At 40.9% G+C, this 18,608-nt stretch overlaps 1 protein-coding gene across 1 annotated transcript in view; it reads right to left on the minus strand.

Annotated features, from left to right (window-relative positions):
* Positions 1–1,121: 1,121 nt before the first annotated feature.
* Positions 1,122–18,608, minus strand: part of LOC141762941 (semaphorin-5B-like) — a 34,480-nt gene continuing 16,993 nt past the window's right edge. Inside the window, exons 4-23 of the mRNA XM_074627127.1 lie at positions 18,032–18,131; positions 17,844–17,889; positions 17,644–17,706; positions 17,445–17,543; positions 16,623–16,836; positions 16,240–16,525; positions 14,611–14,746; positions 13,696–13,903; positions 13,379–13,586; positions 12,177–12,294; positions 11,847–12,031; positions 11,569–11,712; positions 11,317–11,464; positions 9,854–10,079; positions 8,118–8,339; positions 7,867–8,037; positions 5,896–6,045; positions 5,560–5,595; positions 4,101–4,312; positions 1,122–4,015 (exon numbers count right to left, since the gene is read on the minus strand). Coding sequence (XP_074483228.1) covers positions 3,854–4,015; positions 4,101–4,312; positions 5,560–5,595; positions 5,896–6,045; positions 7,867–8,037; positions 8,118–8,339; positions 9,854–10,079; positions 11,317–11,464; positions 11,569–11,712; positions 11,847–12,031; positions 12,177–12,294; positions 13,379–13,586; positions 13,696–13,903; positions 14,611–14,746; positions 16,240–16,525; positions 16,623–16,836; positions 17,445–17,543; positions 17,644–17,706; positions 17,844–17,889; positions 18,032–18,131 — 3,134 coding nt within the window. The 3' untranslated portion in view covers positions 1,122–3,853. The remainder of the gene's footprint in view (positions 4,016–4,100; positions 4,313–5,559; positions 5,596–5,895; positions 6,046–7,866; positions 8,038–8,117; positions 8,340–9,853; positions 10,080–11,316; positions 11,465–11,568; positions 11,713–11,846; positions 12,032–12,176; positions 12,295–13,378; positions 13,587–13,695; positions 13,904–14,610; positions 14,747–16,239; positions 16,526–16,622; positions 16,837–17,444; positions 17,544–17,643; positions 17,707–17,843; positions 17,890–18,031; positions 18,132–18,608) is intronic.

The raw sequence follows: 18,608 nt of genomic DNA on the forward strand, positions 1-18,608 counted from the left end.
ACTGTATATGTATGTAAAATACATGTTTTTAATATTCCGCGTATCTAATTATTTATATACATAATAATATTTATAAACATATGTGTATTTGTATATATGTGTAATATACAAATTACACATTTATGCATAGTATATTAAAGAAAATATACATGTACATATATGTACAAACTATATATGAAACCTATATATTGATAGTTTACATGTATGGTCGCAACATATACCATATAAAAATGTATCATATAGATATTTTGAATATATGTACATACAAATTTTACTATGGATATTTCATATATGTTATAAACCTATATCTTCATATATCCAGATGATGTATGTGACAATATATCGTCTTATATGTAACCGATTAACCAATTTAAATTAATAAAAAAACTACTGCACAGGTAACTTTGTTTTTCTGGTTACATCTAAAGACTATTAAATCTGCCCTTCCCTCCACCAGGTGCTTCTATTATTCATATTCTCTTGACCTGCCCACATGAAAAATAGAAACATAATCACCATATAGAGGACGAAATGGTGGACCTGAGGACTTGCCTTGCATGCCTGTCTTCTCTCAAGCGACGTCAATTATTAAAGACACGAGGGAAGCTGAGGGAGTGAAGTCACTAAAAAGAGCACCTTGTAACCCTTGTCTTCCTGCTTGTGCATCAGTCAAACCACTTAAAGAGGACCAGTTATGCTTTTGTGCTTTTTCACTTTCCTTTAGTGTGTTATATAGTTTTTTGTGCATGTAAAAGGTCTGCAAAGTTACAAATCCCAAAGTCCACGCCAAAGGGAGAAACACTGCTCCTGAACTGCCTGAAAAGCCTTCCTTGAAGTCCCGCCTCTTCTTCCGTAACGTGGTGATGTCACCAAGTAACACACTTTGTTTATAATGCTTCTATACAGTATAAGTAGTCTAAAATCTTTGATGCAAAGATTATTAAGTTAGTTAAGTTAATGTGCAGATTTTCAATGCTTTTCAGAATTCCAATATTTGTGATTAAAAATACCAAAATATACATATATAACTTATCTTGATAAGCTAGTGACCGGTTGGGGTGTGAAAAAAGCACTTTGTATTATTTTTTTAAAGATCACGGTTAAGCTTTTTAGCATGGATACCCAACATATTGGCACCAAAATGTATTTATTCATCTTTTTTTTTTTTTTTTACAGTGTACATTATACAAAAATATAGAGTACCAAAAGTTCACAGTGTCCAAAAGGCAGTGTTAAGTCAAATTCACATCAATCATATTATAACAGCAGAAGTGTCTTTTGGGCGCAAAACTATTAACGGATCCATCGACGAAGGTCTTTAAATACAAAAACACAACCTTTCCATTGTCTATCGGCCAAATACACACAAACATGTACTGTATATTCATGTGAGAGTGCCAGTGCATGCAGTCACAAGCACCCAAACGTGAAGACATTATTATTGTTATTATTATCATCAGGGCTGTTTGTTTCATGCTACATAACACTGCAAATGGTGAGAAACACCTGAATTCATTTCTTGGTATTTACAATTTAGAAACACAAGATATTCAATATACATTTTACAGCACGGAGTAACTTAAATATTAGCAATACTGTCCTGTTTTAATAGCCTACTACTTTGGGCTTTTTTTTACCAGTAGAGCTTGTGAAAATGTTTTATTTGATGTAATTTCAAAGCATTTCCTGTAAAAATCTATATAATTTGGTACTAATTACAGGGAGTGTGTCGTGTACAGCAGGTTAACTGAACATGCAAAAATGTCAAATTTATCTATATTCAGCATATATGGAGAATAAAGATTCAAATAAAAAAGAAAAAAAATGCTTTAAATGAAGCGTTTCTTTCAAGACCATTTCCATATTTTGTACCAAACTACATTGTTTTTTTCCAGGAAACTTCTTATTCTGATTTCTGATCTCTAAAGGGGAAGGCATTACCGAATTTGAAAATCACGGAGAGCATGTAACATTTGCAAGCATAATGCCTCCATAATAAACACATTTATACAAGCACCAGTAATGTTACCTCACAAATAGACAGCCAGCCATTCACATTCACATCTATGGGAAATTTAGAGTTCACCTTAACCTGCATGTTTTTGGACTGCGAGAGACAAAATAATGTTCTCTCCAAATTTGCACATTATTATTTGCATTCAGAAATGTAAGAAAAACAGTGTTTAGCATATTTTATCAAATAAAAAAAACTCAAAGTTATAACTTATTACATTGCTGCAGAATTTTTTTTCTACATACAAAAGTCTTTTAGATGTTTTTCCCTGCCTTTGGGCAGCCATTGTTTCCCATTCATTTCAGTACACTATAAAGACAAAATGTAGTGACTTGCTTGAGCAAGTTAATCCATCACAGTTATACACATCGTTGAGTAACCTTTTTGCTGCGCGGCACTGCAGCCGAAAGTTTGTGGCTGATTTATGGTGTGTTCATGCTCTGGTGAGAGGCTCTGGAAAATACAGGTATAGCTGTATTATATTTGGTGATTTATTAACAATAACCTTAATGTATTAACATCCAAAAAGTGTGACTGACAAAAAATTTAATTTTCAGCAGATACAAATAGTGACATCTGTGAACAACACCTAAAATAATTCATATAATCTGCAGAAACGTTTCATTTTTAACAATGTACAGCACATAGTGAGGTGTCAGAAAAGTCCTCTTCTGCGTTTTTTTCAGTTGTGGATTCTGCTAAACATGAAAAATTAAAGCAAATAAGCCAGAAATCAGTTCATTTCTTTGCTTCAGTCGCACACAGTGAAGGATGAAAGTGTGGGTTTTCTTACAAAGTCATTTCATTTGTCTGCTTTTAAGCACAGATATCAGTCTGTACTGATGGCAACCCACACTTTACGTGTCCAAGAAAGAATATTTTACAGTATTACTGAGTCCTCTGAACCCACCTGCTGAAAAAACAAGTCAGTCCAGTGGAAATCCAGGCACACACATTGTCCAAGAGGTCTACCTGAAGGCCTCTGGGTCCTAACCTGCTCTCACGCTGCCCTGAGCACAAACAGAGCACCTCAGGGTGGCTGAAGGAAGAGGAACACCTGTACAGTAGGTGCTGGTTTCATTTAGAGAACGAATAAAAACACAGAGAGGTGAAGGCTGCTGCGTACCTCTAGCGTTGGCGAAAACAACAAGGACTGTGGTAGACCTGACTACACGCAGCTCCTTGTTGATGATTCTTCTTCTGCCTCAAACAAAAGAAGCAACCTTTTGAACAAGAATGGGCGAGAACACTGCCAGCTTTTCACCGGAGACTTTGCAAGTGTTTAAATACAGGTATTTGAAAAAATGTGGAAAACTAAAAGGACACTTTAGCACTAATGTCTATGAATATTTAAGCCCGTACAAATGATACCTCCTGTAGACTTTGTTCAACTTGATCCTACTTTCACGCCTTATTTTGTAGAATATTACACAAACTTTAGCATCAACTTGTGGGGATTGGTTGTTTATGGTGCACATGGTGCATGCTCTAAACCTTAAAGTTCTTTGCATGCTGTAGCAACTCGTAAATGAAAATCTGCACATATAATAACTGTGCATGATGTAAAGGAAAGTCTCTGTTGGCACCATAAACTAAATTCAGATATCTCAACACCTGGGCAAATAAAACCGAAACGATCTGCATGGCAAGACGTCAGAAAAAGATATAATTTGGGTGAACCGAGCTTTTTTAAAGATCTCATTAACAGATCTACAAATTTGACTGAAAACGTGAGAATGATTTTGGTGTTTTACTTCGATCTTGACCAACAGCGGAATCCAAAATGTTGACGAGTAAAGAGGGGTTGGTTTGATTTAAAGAGCCTGGACTCGCCTCCTCTCAGCTGTGCATGTAGGTCCTGCAGGGGGAGTCTGGGTGGAAGTCGTACTTGCTCAGGCTGGGAGGGTAGTAGGTGGTGGAGAACATGTTGCTGGAGGGCAGCGGGGACGAGAAGTGGTTGCACGTCTCGTCGTTCACGTGGAGGTTGTTCTTGTTTAGCGTCTGTAGTGTGGAGACATAAAGAAAGATAAAATGATCACCTTTAAGTAGAGTATACTGTAGGTACATATAGAGACTATTGACCCACCTTAAACTCCATGGGGATGTACTTCTCATTCTTTGGCGTGGCGTTGCCCTGCTTGTTGTAGGTGAGGTGGTTGGGTGTGCTCGGGTGGATGACCGCTGACTCTGCCGATGGTCGGTTCAGCTGGTGGCAGTAGGTGTAGGCCAGCGCTGACAGTAAAGCCGCTGCAAAGAAACTGGCTGAGCCCACGGCTACTAACTGGAACAAAGTAAAGGCTGGGAACAGACGGGGGAGAAGGCAGAGAGAGAGAGGATGAGACACATGCCAATCCTCCCTTTGGGTTTTTATATTTCTGGTGTACAGCGGAAGTGGACATTGTGGACCGATGGTACATTCAGGAGGGGGGAAACATTGTTATTCCTCTGGGAAATATCAACAGCAAATATCAAGTTGAGGGAAACTTCTGTCAGATGGCGGCTCTTGACAAAAGTTCCGTGGTCAGATGTCAAGAATATTATTAGGAACCATCCTTGGGGAACCATGCATAACCACACCAACTATCATTGCAGCCCAGCCAGTAAATGGTAAGGACAGACTAACAGACTTGCGTTTGTTATGAGATGGCTAGATTATTCACCATCCATATATTACAATTTATCCAGAACTCAGCTGCACGAGTTCTAACCAGGACAAAAAGATCACACCATATAGCTCCAGTCCTCCGACAACTTTCATTGGTAACTTGTTATTTTCCGACAATTCAAAATCCTCCTTTTGGCTGACGAAGCACTTGCTGCTCAGACATGCTGTCAGTTTAAACCCCAGCAGATCTCTCCGGTCACGAAGGTGGAAATCTCCTCCCTGTGCCCTAAAGCACTTTCTAAGTCCGGTGAGATGGCTTTCAGTATTTATGCACCTAGAGAATGGAACAGCTTGCCTGCTGACCTTAGACACTAAAGGCCTTCCTTTTCACTCGAACATTTTCTTAAATGAACACACTGCGTTTGTCAGGGATGGTGGAAAAAATCGATACGACATAGTATCGCGATATTTTGCACGGCAATATTGTATCGATACACGGACGTCAAGTATATAGCTTTTATTATATAAACTATTAAACTCTTAACAACACTTTGAACTGATTTTGTATGATATGCTGCTATACAAATACTAGTTGGAACCTCCATCATACTTGGTCTTGATGTCACCATCTAGCTGCAATCTAACTTCATCAAAAGACCAATATCAACCCGACACTCTGCCAAGTCCCTTGTCACATTGGAGAAAAAGCCACAAACAAAAGCCAATAACTTTGTAACTTTGAACACGTCGCAGCGCCACAAAGTCATTATTGTTACAGAGACTGCAATTTAAGCAAAGTGACATTGATTTACTGCGAATGCGAGAGGAGAGTGAATGCATAAAACCCCGGCAGAATTGAGGAGGTGTGTGTGAGCTGGGAACAAAGCATCATCATTTAGGGAGAGCGAAGAGAGAGACTCATCAGTTGTTTCTCACTCACTTCCACAGCTCTGGTCCTCCTGTCCGGGTAAAATAACTGGGGAGAGACAGACAGACGGAAAAAAAACATCAATGTAGTGAAGTAAAATCACTACAGTTTCAAAAGATCAAACAACAAAAAATGACAAAAGACTTCACTGTTCTCGAAGTAGGCAGAATGCTGACATCTCCATTAATTCATCTTTTTCATTTCTACAGAGTGAACAAGTCAGCATTTACTGTGTCTGATTAAACTTTTGTATAACACAAACTGGATTTTTCCAGCTGACAGTCTGCAGCAATTTACTAGACGCAGCAAATTTGCTCCAGCAATTTATTAACAAGAGCGTGTGCTTACCCGGCACCTCGTGAGGCTGGCAGGTCCTGGACTGGGTGATGTTACCCTGGCAGAGACCGGCCTCGGGCGCCTGGTCCTCGCCACAGCGACGAGAGCGACGCTGCAGACCCTCGTCGTCGCAGTCCCCCCACTCCGTCCATTCACCCCAATCTGATGACCAAAGACAGGACAGAAATAATGAGAAACACAGGACAATAGTTGGTTTTCTGCCAATTAGTTTACAATTGGGAAAAAACTACTTGATTGCATTGTGTTGTTGGCCGTTGCTTTGCTGTAAATCCAGGAAGCGGATTTGTTTTGGACACAAAGTGAAGTGGGGGTGGAGATGGGCCGGACAAGAGGAGGTGGAGGTCTTGTGTTTTTCCTTGATATGTTGGCTAGAACATTTTGTAGATAAAGTAACATTATTTTCATTATTACTGTTGTCATGATTATTATTACGTTTTTTCAGTAATTGTTATTTTTATTATTTATTATTATAATTATTGTTTTATTATTAGTTTTATTTTAACATTTATATATATATATTTCAATTATATTATTCCGTATTTATTTATTTTCCTTTTTTAATTATGTATTTATGTATGTCAATGTAGATGTTTAAACCAATATCCCCCTCACACTCATACACACACGCACATTCACTTAAACATATCACGCACATTTCTTGTCTTTTTTTATATATTTATTGTCTATTGTTGTAATTATATATATCTTGTTCTCATTGTTTGTCATCACTATTATGTAGTCTAATACTATTTAGTTGGAGGCTTCAAATAAGCCCAGTTTTATGCCCCTTCCTGCACTGTATATTTTGTTTTTGTCATATTTGTGTAGTCTTAATTTGTGCAAAATAAATAAACATAAATATTTATTTATTTTTTGAAGAGTGTTCCTCTTGTGTCTTTCGACATTATATTTGTTTATATGTTTATAATGGGAAAGAAGCATGGCAATACTGTTTTGCTATCTTGGAAAATGATGCCTCACAATAAAAACATTTGAAACTAATTCAAATTAATCGTCTAATTCGGTGTCAATAAATGTGTATCCAACCTGTTTTTAAACTTTTTTTAAAAACTGCACAATAAAGAAAGCCAAAATAGAAACCCCATACATTTTAAAAAAGGTAGGAAAGTTTGTCAAATATAACATGCAGTAAACGCTGATGCTTCTGCATCCTTATCTGCTCGTTATATTTCCTGTTGTATAGCTGCAGCATCAGCATATCACTACCAAACTATATTAAATATCTCCATTTCAAAAGAAAGCAAAAATTAAAAGAAGCTATTTCACTAATATGTAATTGAATTATGTAACCAGAGTAGACCCAATCCATATCCGCTGTCTGTGAAAGGTGTTTTTTTTAATCTACATTAAAGTATTTGATGAGATATCTTGAAACAAACCACCAGAAGTCCGTTTATCTCCTGTGGAAATGACCACAGAAACCGTGTTGACGGTTACCAAGTGTGCAGGTTGAGAAATGTTGGCCGCAGTGCAACGGTCACCATCAGTCAACAGCCAGTCACAGTTCAGTCTGGCTCCTTTGTTTATTGAACAAAAGCTTAGAATAGATGAGAAGTTGATGACACCAATTTGCTTTCCATGTCTCTTCCTCTTTTGAAAGACCAAGGGGGGATAAACGTGCATGTCAACGGTCAAATTTGAACAGATTTTTTTTCTGTTTATTTTCTGACTTTCGTCCAAAGCATGCTGGGACAGGCTCCAACAACCTCAACCCAAATATTGATTCACCACTTGCTGTGTGGAGGAGATTTCCCATCAGTGTCCATACAAACACCATTATTCAACCGAGGGAGGCGGGGAGAATCTAGGGAGTTTATATTTACGGTGTAACAATTATGATGGATGACAATAAACTTGTGGAGCACTTTTGGAAACAAAGTTACAAAACAGCAGAAAAAGAAAATGATCTAGCTGGTTTTACATAAAAACCTGCTGATTTACCTTCACATGCGTGTGTGCTACAGAGCGCCTCTTCAGTGTGCAGGCCGATACAGATGTCTCCTCCGCTGGCAGGAGGCGGGTTGCTGCACGTCCGAGTCCGCTGGTAGTGTCCGCCCCCACAGCTGGCCGAGCAATGGGACCAGGAGGACCAGCAAGTCCAGGCTCCACTCACTGGAACACACACATCATACACTTTATTGTTCATCTTCTGCTATTGCAGCTCCACTGCCAGCCAGAAACCTCCCTGTTACCTGGGCACGGTTGAGTGTTGCAGTCCTGATACTCCACCGGGGATCCCACGCAGGTGCTTGGGTTCGTCCTGCCCTCCGCGGTCGAGCAGCTACGTTTCCGGGTTCTGAAGCCTCTGGAACACTGCTGAGAACAGCTGGACCACGTTTCCCATGATCCCCAGCGCACACCTTGAGGCTGGGACGGAGTTCGCCCACTGGTCTTCACCAAGTCTTCAACCAGAGCTGGAAATACACAGAAAAAATTAATTTTATTTGCCTTTAAAGGTCCCGTATCATGTTTATTTTCAGGTTCATACTTGTATCTTGTGTTTCTACTAGAACATGTTTACATGGCGTAATGTTAAAAAAATACTTTATTTTCTTCATACTGTCTGCCTGAATATGCCTGTATTTACTCTGTCTGAAACGCTCCGTTTTAGCTCATTTCAATGGAATCGCGCTGCTAGGCAACAGCTGGGGTCCATGTGTACTTCCTGTCAGCTGAAGACATTCACATACACTGCAACCGGAAATAAACTGGGACCCATTTAAAATGTTTATGTTTAAATCTGTGAAATGGTCTAAATATTGTACATTTGTGACATCACAAATGGACAGAAATCCTGACGGCTTGTTTCAAAGACACAGTTTTTGACTATGGGCTGTGTGTATTTCTCCACGGATTGAGCGTTTCGATACTTTCACAGTATTTATACAACACTTTAACCTGGTTTATAAATAAAAAAGGCATGAAAATCTCACTTTTTACAATATGGGACCTTTAAAATGCACCATAAATAGTGATTTAGCAATGCACTGGAGCAGTGAGATAGAGAAAAAGAAAGACTGAAACCATTTTCATTAAAAAAAATGAGTGAAAGTTGATCCCGACATCTTCTGATCCGCGCAGCTGAATGAGTGAATTGTTCTAAATCTACACTTCAAACATGAACTGCAGGATTTTATCTTTTTATTGCCAAGCTCAGCAGACAGACAGCCTGTTATGAAACATTAATTAGCGAGGTGTAATCTGGGCCGCGTTGAAAAATGAACTAGTTTTCTGTTACATCCGCCACACACACACACAATCACAATCAGAAACGATTTCCATATGAATGAGGAGCACTTCCTGAGGCGTTCAATGGGGACAGCAGAAATATTTCAGGACGAGAGCAGCTACAGTGAAACAATAAAATTATTTTTTTTGCATATTTTGGAGTAAATACCTAAACTGACATCATTTTATATATTTAGTTTTTGTATGAAAAAAGATTCCTTGAAAGGAAAAGCCATGTACATGTGCTTCCCCCATGACGGCTCAATGATGTTTAATCAATCTGCTGATTGATGTCTGCATACAGTTTGGCTACATCCTGCGTTTGATGAGACCAGCTGTGTTTATTGTGGCAAACTGGGAGCTCCGCCACCAGCGGCACTCTTTAAAGCCCAATCAGATGCAGTTCAACTCAGCAGGTTTTTACAGATACTGGTTTTATTAGACTGTTAGACCAGTTTTTAGACTGGTAGAATCCAAAAATAAAGACTGATTCAAACCTATAATTTGCCCCCAGGTTAAGGTGGCATCTGGCTATATACCTGCAGTCTAGCAGGTAATGACCACACCAGCTGTGTTTCCATGGTAACCATCAAGAACACCTGCTGGCAAGTGACAAGAAGAGGTGTGATTTTGCAAAGACTGCAGAGCAAGAAGCGAGAGTGTAAAGAGGCGTTAAGCTGGTGTTTCCATCAGTACTCACAGTCAGTCTGGCAGGCTCCAGACCCGTCGTTGGGGCAGAACCGGGTCTCCATCTTCTTCTTGCCCAGCTGGAGCTGCTGTGGGTCGGGGAGCAGCGCCCGGCAGGTGTACCTGAACCTCTGCTCTTGCCTCGACCCGTCTTGACTGACGTTGACCGGCATCCAGGGGGTCCAGGGGGTGTTGCGGCGCACCTCAGGGCAGGCCTCGAGATTACACGCCTTATACTCCTGGAAAACAAGGATGGAGGAAACTGCTGCAGGTTTTCTTTATCTCCCAAAGCCACAGGATCCCACTGTTTCAGTAATTCATTATAAACAGCTTGCAGAGACACGCTGCTGCCTTACATACATTTCTGCAGGGACTCTATTATACAGCTAATTACTGTGTTTAATGGCACTACGTAAACTCTTCTGGTGGTTGTGACGAGGCAAAGCTTAAGGCGGCATGGAAGGCTGCACATAGCTGCAGGAACACAACTGGCATTATTTATAGGTGGGAAGCCAGTGAGGGATCATGTTCTTTTTGCAGGAATAGCAACCGCAACCTGTTGATTGGGGCTCCTGTAAACCTCTAAGTGCGTCACACCCTCGCTGTGAAGCTTCTCACCAACAGCTGTGGCACTCTGCCCCCTATGGAGGCCAACAAGGGCCAAAAAATTAGAGAGAAAAAAAGGGAAAAAATCCCATAATCCAGCTGAATACATTCATGCTCTCAGGGGATTAATCTTGATTTTAATTAACCAATAATCCACCCTCTAGCAAGTAAAGCCATAAGCATCTATTAATCCAAATATAACTTAAAAATAAATAAATAAATTAATTAATTAATTAATTAATTAATTAATTAATTAATTAATAAAAAAAGTAAATAATTTCTTCTCTGCAGAGAAACATGAATGAGAGGTGTGGTTGCTTTAAATAAATGTGACTAAATTAATGTATCCTGTTTGAAAAGGCCACAGCTGTGTCACTCACTACTCACTATATAGTGGACAAAAGTACACAAAAGTAATATATTTAATGTGAGCAGAGCATCACAACACATGGCCACAAAGTACTTTGTAAGTATTGATTTGGGGAAATACACTTATTGCTCCCACGTTGGCAGCACATCACCGCTTTACTCCACCAGTTCTTACCTTTCACAATAAAAGCCCTAGATACATACGCTGCATCACTGCTTACCAGAGCATTTCGCAAAAAGGTAAATCAACAAAATAGCCTAATATCACAAAAATAGATGGTATTTATTAAGGACTATCTACCAGAGGACGTTGACCTTGCAAATTTCAATTGTGCGACAGCGATGGCGTAATTAACGGCACTGAGAAAATGACCCGAATACTGTCTGAAACAGTTTTTTCATTTTGCCGATGAGGTCTATCTTTGTAGTTAAAGCCAATAAATTCAGCGTCTTTCGAAGCACCTTTATCCTAATTTCTTGAATAAACAAGCACTACAGTACCAGGGAACATCCAGGACAGCTGTCGCCGTTCTCGCAGGTTCTAGTCCTGGAGTGGACCCCCCCTCCACATTCAGCACTGCAGTGAGCCCAGGGGCCCCACGCTGTCCACAACACTGGCAGGGGACAGGGCTTCTTCTCATTGCACAGCCTGGAAACACAGAGACACGGAGGTCGTTCCTATTTCACCTCTGTCCGGTATGTTTCTGTCGTAGTTGACAACATTTCTACCTTTTTCTACATATTCCTTCTCACCTCTCCTCTCGGCCCTGGCCGACGCAGATTCGACCACCGTGGCGAGGCGAGGGGTTGTTGCAGGACCGCTGCCTCACTTCAAATCCGATACCACAGCTGCTGCTGCACTGACCCCACGAAGACCAGGGAGTCCAGCCGCCATTCCTGAGGAACAGAATCCATATATCCATATACAGTTGCTAGTTACTTTAAACTTTATGACAAGATTGTATTGCTTTAACTATTTTCAGATGTATTAGGCCTTTGTTACGTAATGAATCTGCATAAAGAGACTGTACCTGGAACAGTTTGCCACCTGGATGGTCGGGCCTTTGCATTCGACGCCACCACATCGGGCCAGAGGTCCGTCGCACGAGCGGGCCCGACACACGCAGCTGCTGACGGAGCCCTCGCCGTCATCGTGGTTGCAAGGCTGCCACGGCGCCCAGGAACCAAAACCGCCATCCTGCGTCAGGTTCCTCACCTCCAGAGAGGATTTAAGGGGATTAAAGTCCACGTCATACGCACAAGGATACGTCACATTTCTCACAGAGGAGCTCTTGATTAAAAGCTAAGCATTGACATACAGTAAAGACTAATGCACCAGACTAACTATGTGTGTGTCTTACTGGGCACTCAGTGATGTTCTGGGTCCACTGGTTCATGTTGGAGCTCTCCTCGATGGTGCTGCAGCGCTTCTGTTTGTGATCCCAGCCGCAGTAAGGGTCCCGAGCTTCCATGCACTGACTAATACGAGCACAGACAACCAGTCAGTCATTGTTGCAGTTGCAGAATTATAAAAATGTCTTTTTTGTTAAATCAAAATCTCGAGTAGTTTGCATATTTCTACAGTGGACAGCCAGCAGGATGTTTTAAGATCAGAATTGCTTTCCCTGTATTAAACGACTTCTGTAATGTCTGCTTTTGTCTTGCCAAAATATGGACTGACAGTTCAAAAGCACTTCATTTAAAATAAACGGGGCTCTTAACATAATCATTTTTGTCAGCGTTTATTGCCTTTCAGACTTGGCCACCAACACCTGTTTGTCTCTTTGATGGCGCTAAATGATCGACTGCAAGAATCGGATTTACATTTGCTTTTAACGCCACTAATTTCTTTATCACATTAATCGATCTTTCAGAGGTTGTAGTGGACTCAGTTTTTAAGCTGGAGTGAAGATACTCCAAACTTGCGCTAAATTTAGGCGAGGAAAAACTGTCATGTCCATTTTCAAAGGGGTCCCTTGACCTCTGACCTCAAGATATGTGAATGTAAATGGGTTCTATGGGTACCCACGAGTCTCCCCTTTACAGACATGCCCACTTTATAATAATCACATGCAGTTTGGAGCAAGTCATAGTCAAGTCAGCACACTGACACACTGACAGCTGTTGTTGCCTGTTGGGCTGCAGTTTGCCATGTTATGATTTGAACATATTGTTTTATGCTAAATGCAGTATCTGTGAGGGTTTCTGGACAATTTGCCATTGTTTTGTGTTGTTAATTGATATCCAATAATAAATATATACAAACATTTGCATAAACAAGCATGTTTGTCTCCCTTTAAGGTACATTTTGAACAGAAAAATGTGCATTTAATTTGCGATTAATTGCGATTAATTATGGACAATCATCCAATTAATTATTTTATTCGATTAAAAGCCCTATTATTTATATTGAATAATATCAATGTTGTTATAATCCTATGTTACTAGTTTCCTTCTCTTCTGATCACTTATAAAACAAAACTAAAAGTCTATAAATCTGCTAATTTTTCAGAAAAATCATATTTGATGCTGCACTTTTGAGGGTCTATTGGACGAATCGTACCGTTCAGCCGGGTAGCTGGAGCAGCGCTCTAGTGGGATCTTCACCAGTCTGTCATCAAGCCCAACAATCAAAGATCTGTCACTGTGGAGGATTTGAAGGCTCTTGATTGGTCCGATTTGCCCCGGAGGTAAGAGCCTGAGCTCCTCCAGGTAGCAGCCTTGAAGGCTTTTATTGGTCGTGGAGAGAGCCTTCAGGATGGTGCCGTACTCTGATGAGACAAGATGAACAAGGGATGAAAATGATCGACTCTCTTCATCTAATTTTATTACAATATATTTTAAATCAGCAATACAATTTTCTTTTGCCATTTCGCTAACCAGTTCCGATGTACATGACGTGGTAGAGGGCGTCTCGGCCCTGCACGATGTCCACCACCAGCTTGGAGAAGCGCAGGTTGTCCTGAGTGAGCAGAGGGTTGATGGTGACCGGCTGGACCACGTCGTTCATGAGGAAGAGTCGCTGAGCGTCCTGGAGGCTGCGCTCTGTCAGGTTCCCACCGGGGCCTCCCTCCTCCAGCGTGCCACACTGAGGGATTAGTGTCACGTGTTTAGAACATAGGCTGGTTTAAAGTCTGGAGGTTTCTTTTCAACAAAACACTCCTTTTGAGCTTTGCTTTGCAACAGAGCCTTCATGAATGTTTTTAGTTTTACTTTCTCATTCTTTAGTCTTTAGTTTTACTTTCTTGCTGTTTTGCTTAAAGGGATAGTTCAGGTGTTTTTGACGAGGGGTTGTATGAGGTAATTATGGATAAGTACCTCATACAACCCCACTTCAAAACACCCGAACTATCCATTTAAAGTCAAACTTTCTTCCAGGAGAATGATCAATATGAGCTGCAGAGACCATTACTGACAGAAGTATATGTTAAACAAATGCAAATCTGAAATTAAAAATAAAACTAATGCATATGAAATGCAGAGATTACATAAATTGAAATGTCACTGTGATGCAGATTTGGGCAGCATTTCATATATGCATACGGAAACTTGCCGAGCACTTATTGTTAGAGGTATATTCGATGGAGCTGAGCTAGACTTTTCTTTGTGCTATGCTGCAGAAAGCTATCTCTGTGCTCGGCGCACCAAGATGAAATGAGTGTCGGTCTTTTGAAAACATCTTGGGGGAAAGGAAGGCTGGGAAATTATGGAATGACACATTTTCACATCTATCAACACCATGTCGTCAGAGACGAACGGCTATGCGGATCCAGTGTGTTTAAATGTGTGAATTACCTGGAAATTGGGTATGGGGTTTGGGGTGGAGAGCCAGGCGGTGCGGGGGTTCTCCTGGTAGCGAAAGGGCCCGTTGAAGGCCTGCGTGATGGAGCTCAGATTGAAGGCACAGACGGCAGAAGCTGATATACTGTTCCTGAAGGAGGGGAGGATCACAATCAGATCTCAGCAAGACAGAAAGCAACCCAACAGTATACTGTATAAAGTGATTATAATCAGCTCCATCTCAACCAGCTAAAACACCAAAAAGCTGCTTACACATTAATGCTCAACATTTTGAAATGGGTCACTCTGTATAGTGAATACTTTTTGTTGAAATGACTGTAAATCTACTGAAGGAATATTGTAAAAGTGGGTCTTTTTATGAGGACTATTTTTACATAACCACTGATGGAAAGTTAACAGACTAACAGGTCAGAAAAAAGTTATCAAGCCAATTCAAAATAATAGATTTGAACCAAGGGACACTGTGAAATCATCAAAAATTAAAGAATCAGTTGTTTCCATATACAATATTTACAGGCATTGAGGGCGTTGGCGCCCTCGACCGACTTTACGGTCTGTCTGAGGCTGTACCAGGGCTCAGTTTTAGAGCTAGGAGGAGGAATTCAATGGTACAAACCATGTCATGCAGGAAGGAGGCTAAATAACGCTAAAAAGGTTAACTTTTGGCAGGAAAAACTGCCATGGCCATTTTCACAGGGGTCCCTTGACCTCTGACCTCAAGATATGTGAATGAAAATGGGTTCTATGGGTACCCACGAGTCTCCCCTTTACAGACATGCCCACTTTATGATAATCACATGCAGTTTGAATGCAGTATAAATGTCTTATTGTCTCCTATTCTAAAATGGTGTGTTTGAATATTTCTGCATCATGGGGTCCCTAAACAGTCTTAGAATTGCATAAATTGGGTATCACTGTAAAGTCGAGACTTGTGGATCCAATGAGCCCAACTGGATTCATGTGAGATGATGTCAGTCCCCATAGGAGACATTTCATTTTTGTAAACTTGACCTCACTGTATAAAATGACCTGTGGTGACCTCTAGGATAATCACAGCCTCATGAAACTTTACAACCACAAACTAGAGACCTAGAGCATTCAGAGGATGGATGGCTTTCCTAGCTAGATTGACAATAAGGAGGTTTCTGAGCAGTTTACACAACAGAAGTGCTCGCCATCTAATCGCTGAAAAATGCAATTCTTGCAGAAATCTCCAAATGTCAAAGGTTTTTGATACCAAATCACAGCATGGCTTTTTCTATGGTGTTCCTCAAGGTCTTGGTTTCTTAATGTGGTATTTTGGAGGGATTATTGATCATTTCTATCAATTAAAATCTAGACAAAACCTTTAAAGTGTCGTCTGATTTGGAGTGAATATAATGCATTTATGATTTGATGTATGGTCTGTAATTCTTCCCATAGATGGTCCCAGTCTATCAGTGCCTCATAACCAAATCACAGCCTTGTATGTGATTGTTACAAGGAGTCTGAACTGGTCCTAGGAGCAGGTTTTAGCACATATCTCCTCAGTAGGTATGAGTGTAGGATTATTGCACTGGGCTTGGAGAGTTCCTGTGATGTTTTCAAGGATGCTTCACTCTGTTATTGATGAATGTTACTCACACATTGGTGGTGAAGATACCGTAGATCAGGTCCTGCTCTGGGAGGTAAAAGGTGCTCTGCAGCTCGTTGTAGTAAAAGGGGATTTCTCCCGAGCGTGAGCAGTTGAGTCGGGCCTTCATGAAGGTGGTCCAGGTGTCCTCCAGAAGGAAACGTCCACCCATGTCGTTCTTGCAGACCCGGGCCACGCGAGAGAACACGATCTTCCCGCAGTCGTTCTCAACCGCGGTTTCTCTCAGGAAGAAGTAGGCGAACCGACCGATCTCATAAACAGATACGAAATTAGGCTCTAAAAGACACATGAGAGGAGGAGAGAAAAGATATGAAACCCATAAACAGAGACACGGGGCTGAAAACAGGACAGATCCGTGTGCTGCTTTGTTTACCGTTGAGCCATTTGGAGTTGTACTGGGCGGTACGCAGCGGCGGGATGTTCCCCAGGCTCCTGTAGATGACGGGGTCACGTCCCGAGAAGTCGATCACCGTAGCAGCGTACAGCTCGCCCCTCTCTGTCACCATGGCGGTGGAGTTGTGGCGCGGGTCATAGGGACACCGGGCAACGCCGTTCACCGTGTCCAACACATGACTGATGTTACCAATCTGACAGAGTGGGGAAAAAAACAACTGAATTCACAACAAATGAACAAAAGGAAAGGAAAAGGAGAATCTGCTGCTTCTGTTTTAATATTTGGTTTGCACAAAAGATTCATTTACTTAATTTTTGTGTTGGTGGAGGGTGTCTTCATAAAAATCTATCATTTATATTAATACTTTTTGGGATCAAAATGCCAACAAAACCAATTATTTTCTGAGCATCCATGCAAAGAAGAGCCTCCTTAATACGGCTGAAACGCTGATATTAATTGATGATATTGAATTAATCGTTTATTCCAGAAAGTTAATCAGTTAAAAAAGTTATTTATGGAGCTCAAATGCTGGATCCACCTTTTTAAATGTGAGGTTTTTGATTCATTTTTGTTTTCAAAGTAAACAAAAGTGTTTGAGGTTGCAGAATGTGTTTTCCTACCTCAACTGATTTAAATTCATTTCACTACAGTACAAAAAATAACTTGCAGAGGTTTCACATTTTCTTGAGATTCTGTGGTGATTGAGTTATAAGTAGTGTTTTTGTTACTAATTTTGATGGTGGATGATGCCAACGGCTCGAACCCGACGCAGCCCTCATGATGACGAACTGTTGTACCAACCTGCCTGGTTATGCAGACGGGGGTGAAAGCGTTGGTCCCGCACGTGAAGAGCGTCCTCCCACTTATCAACAGAACCCGGATGTAGTTTTGACACTCCTCCTGCAGACAAACACGCCACAACTCAGCTCGGTTTTAGTTGACCACATTTTGAACAGAGTGAACAAAGAGATTCTGTATTATATGACACACAACACGCTACCTCAGACTTCCCCTTGCTCTGACATGAGCGCCTTGTGTCTTCGTCGGGCGCCCATTCTGTCGCCTGGGGAGCAAAAACAGAAATAGTTTGGTTTGCTTATGAATAAATGAACATGAACAGCATCTCCTGCAACATGTAAGAAAATGAATTGAACTAAAAACACGTCACATATTCTCTAACATAAGCTTGGCTGACGGTACCTGTATGAGCGAGGCGTTGCTCAGACTCAGTCTGAAGACGAAGTTTCTGTAAAAGAGATATTGAATGTTAGAGGTGAAGCAGCAGAATCGCACACACTGCAGAGCATTTAATATACAAATTCAAGGAATGTTCATGTATATTGGCAACATATGAGTTTTGTCTGCTTTCAGTGTTATTTATTCGTCACCTTGCTCCCACAATGAGCTGGTTTCTGCTCAGGTCCAGAGCCAGCTGGGAGAAATCCTTCACTCCTGGATGGGAGAACTCCGACATCCACGGCCTCAACGCTGCACAGAGGGAGAACAACAGGACGGGGAGACATGTAAGAGGGGAATGAGTAGTGCAGAGCCACAATATGAAGTGCATGGGAACCCTTTCTCCACCAAATGGTAGCTGGCTCACAGCTCCAGTTAAGCCCTCGGTGTTTTTACTGATGTGTCACATTTCTCTCCAGTGAATCACCTGATCCCGCAGTCTGACAGCTCTGCAACCTCCCATGAGCCCTTTGTTGTAAAAAGCTAAATGATGCTTGACTGATACTCATATTTCGTTTGATTTTTCTTGTGGTCAGTGATAGTTGAAATCATCACAATATTAATAGAAGCGAGCACAAGTCCAATCTACATTTTGATTTCATTCTCCGTATTTTATTTGCTTTATTTATTTGCATTTTTTTTTTTTTTACCTTGTAAGCGCGTTGCGACTTTGTTTATGAGAGGTGCTGTATAAATAACGTTTATTATTATGATAGATTAAATTAAATG

The sequence above is a fragment of the Sebastes fasciatus genome, chromosome 24, assembly GCF_043250625.1.
Source record: "Sebastes fasciatus isolate fSebFas1 chromosome 24, fSebFas1.pri, whole genome shotgun sequence".
In the NCBI taxonomy this organism is placed as follows: Eukaryota; Metazoa; Chordata; class Actinopteri; order Perciformes; family Sebastidae; genus Sebastes; species Sebastes fasciatus.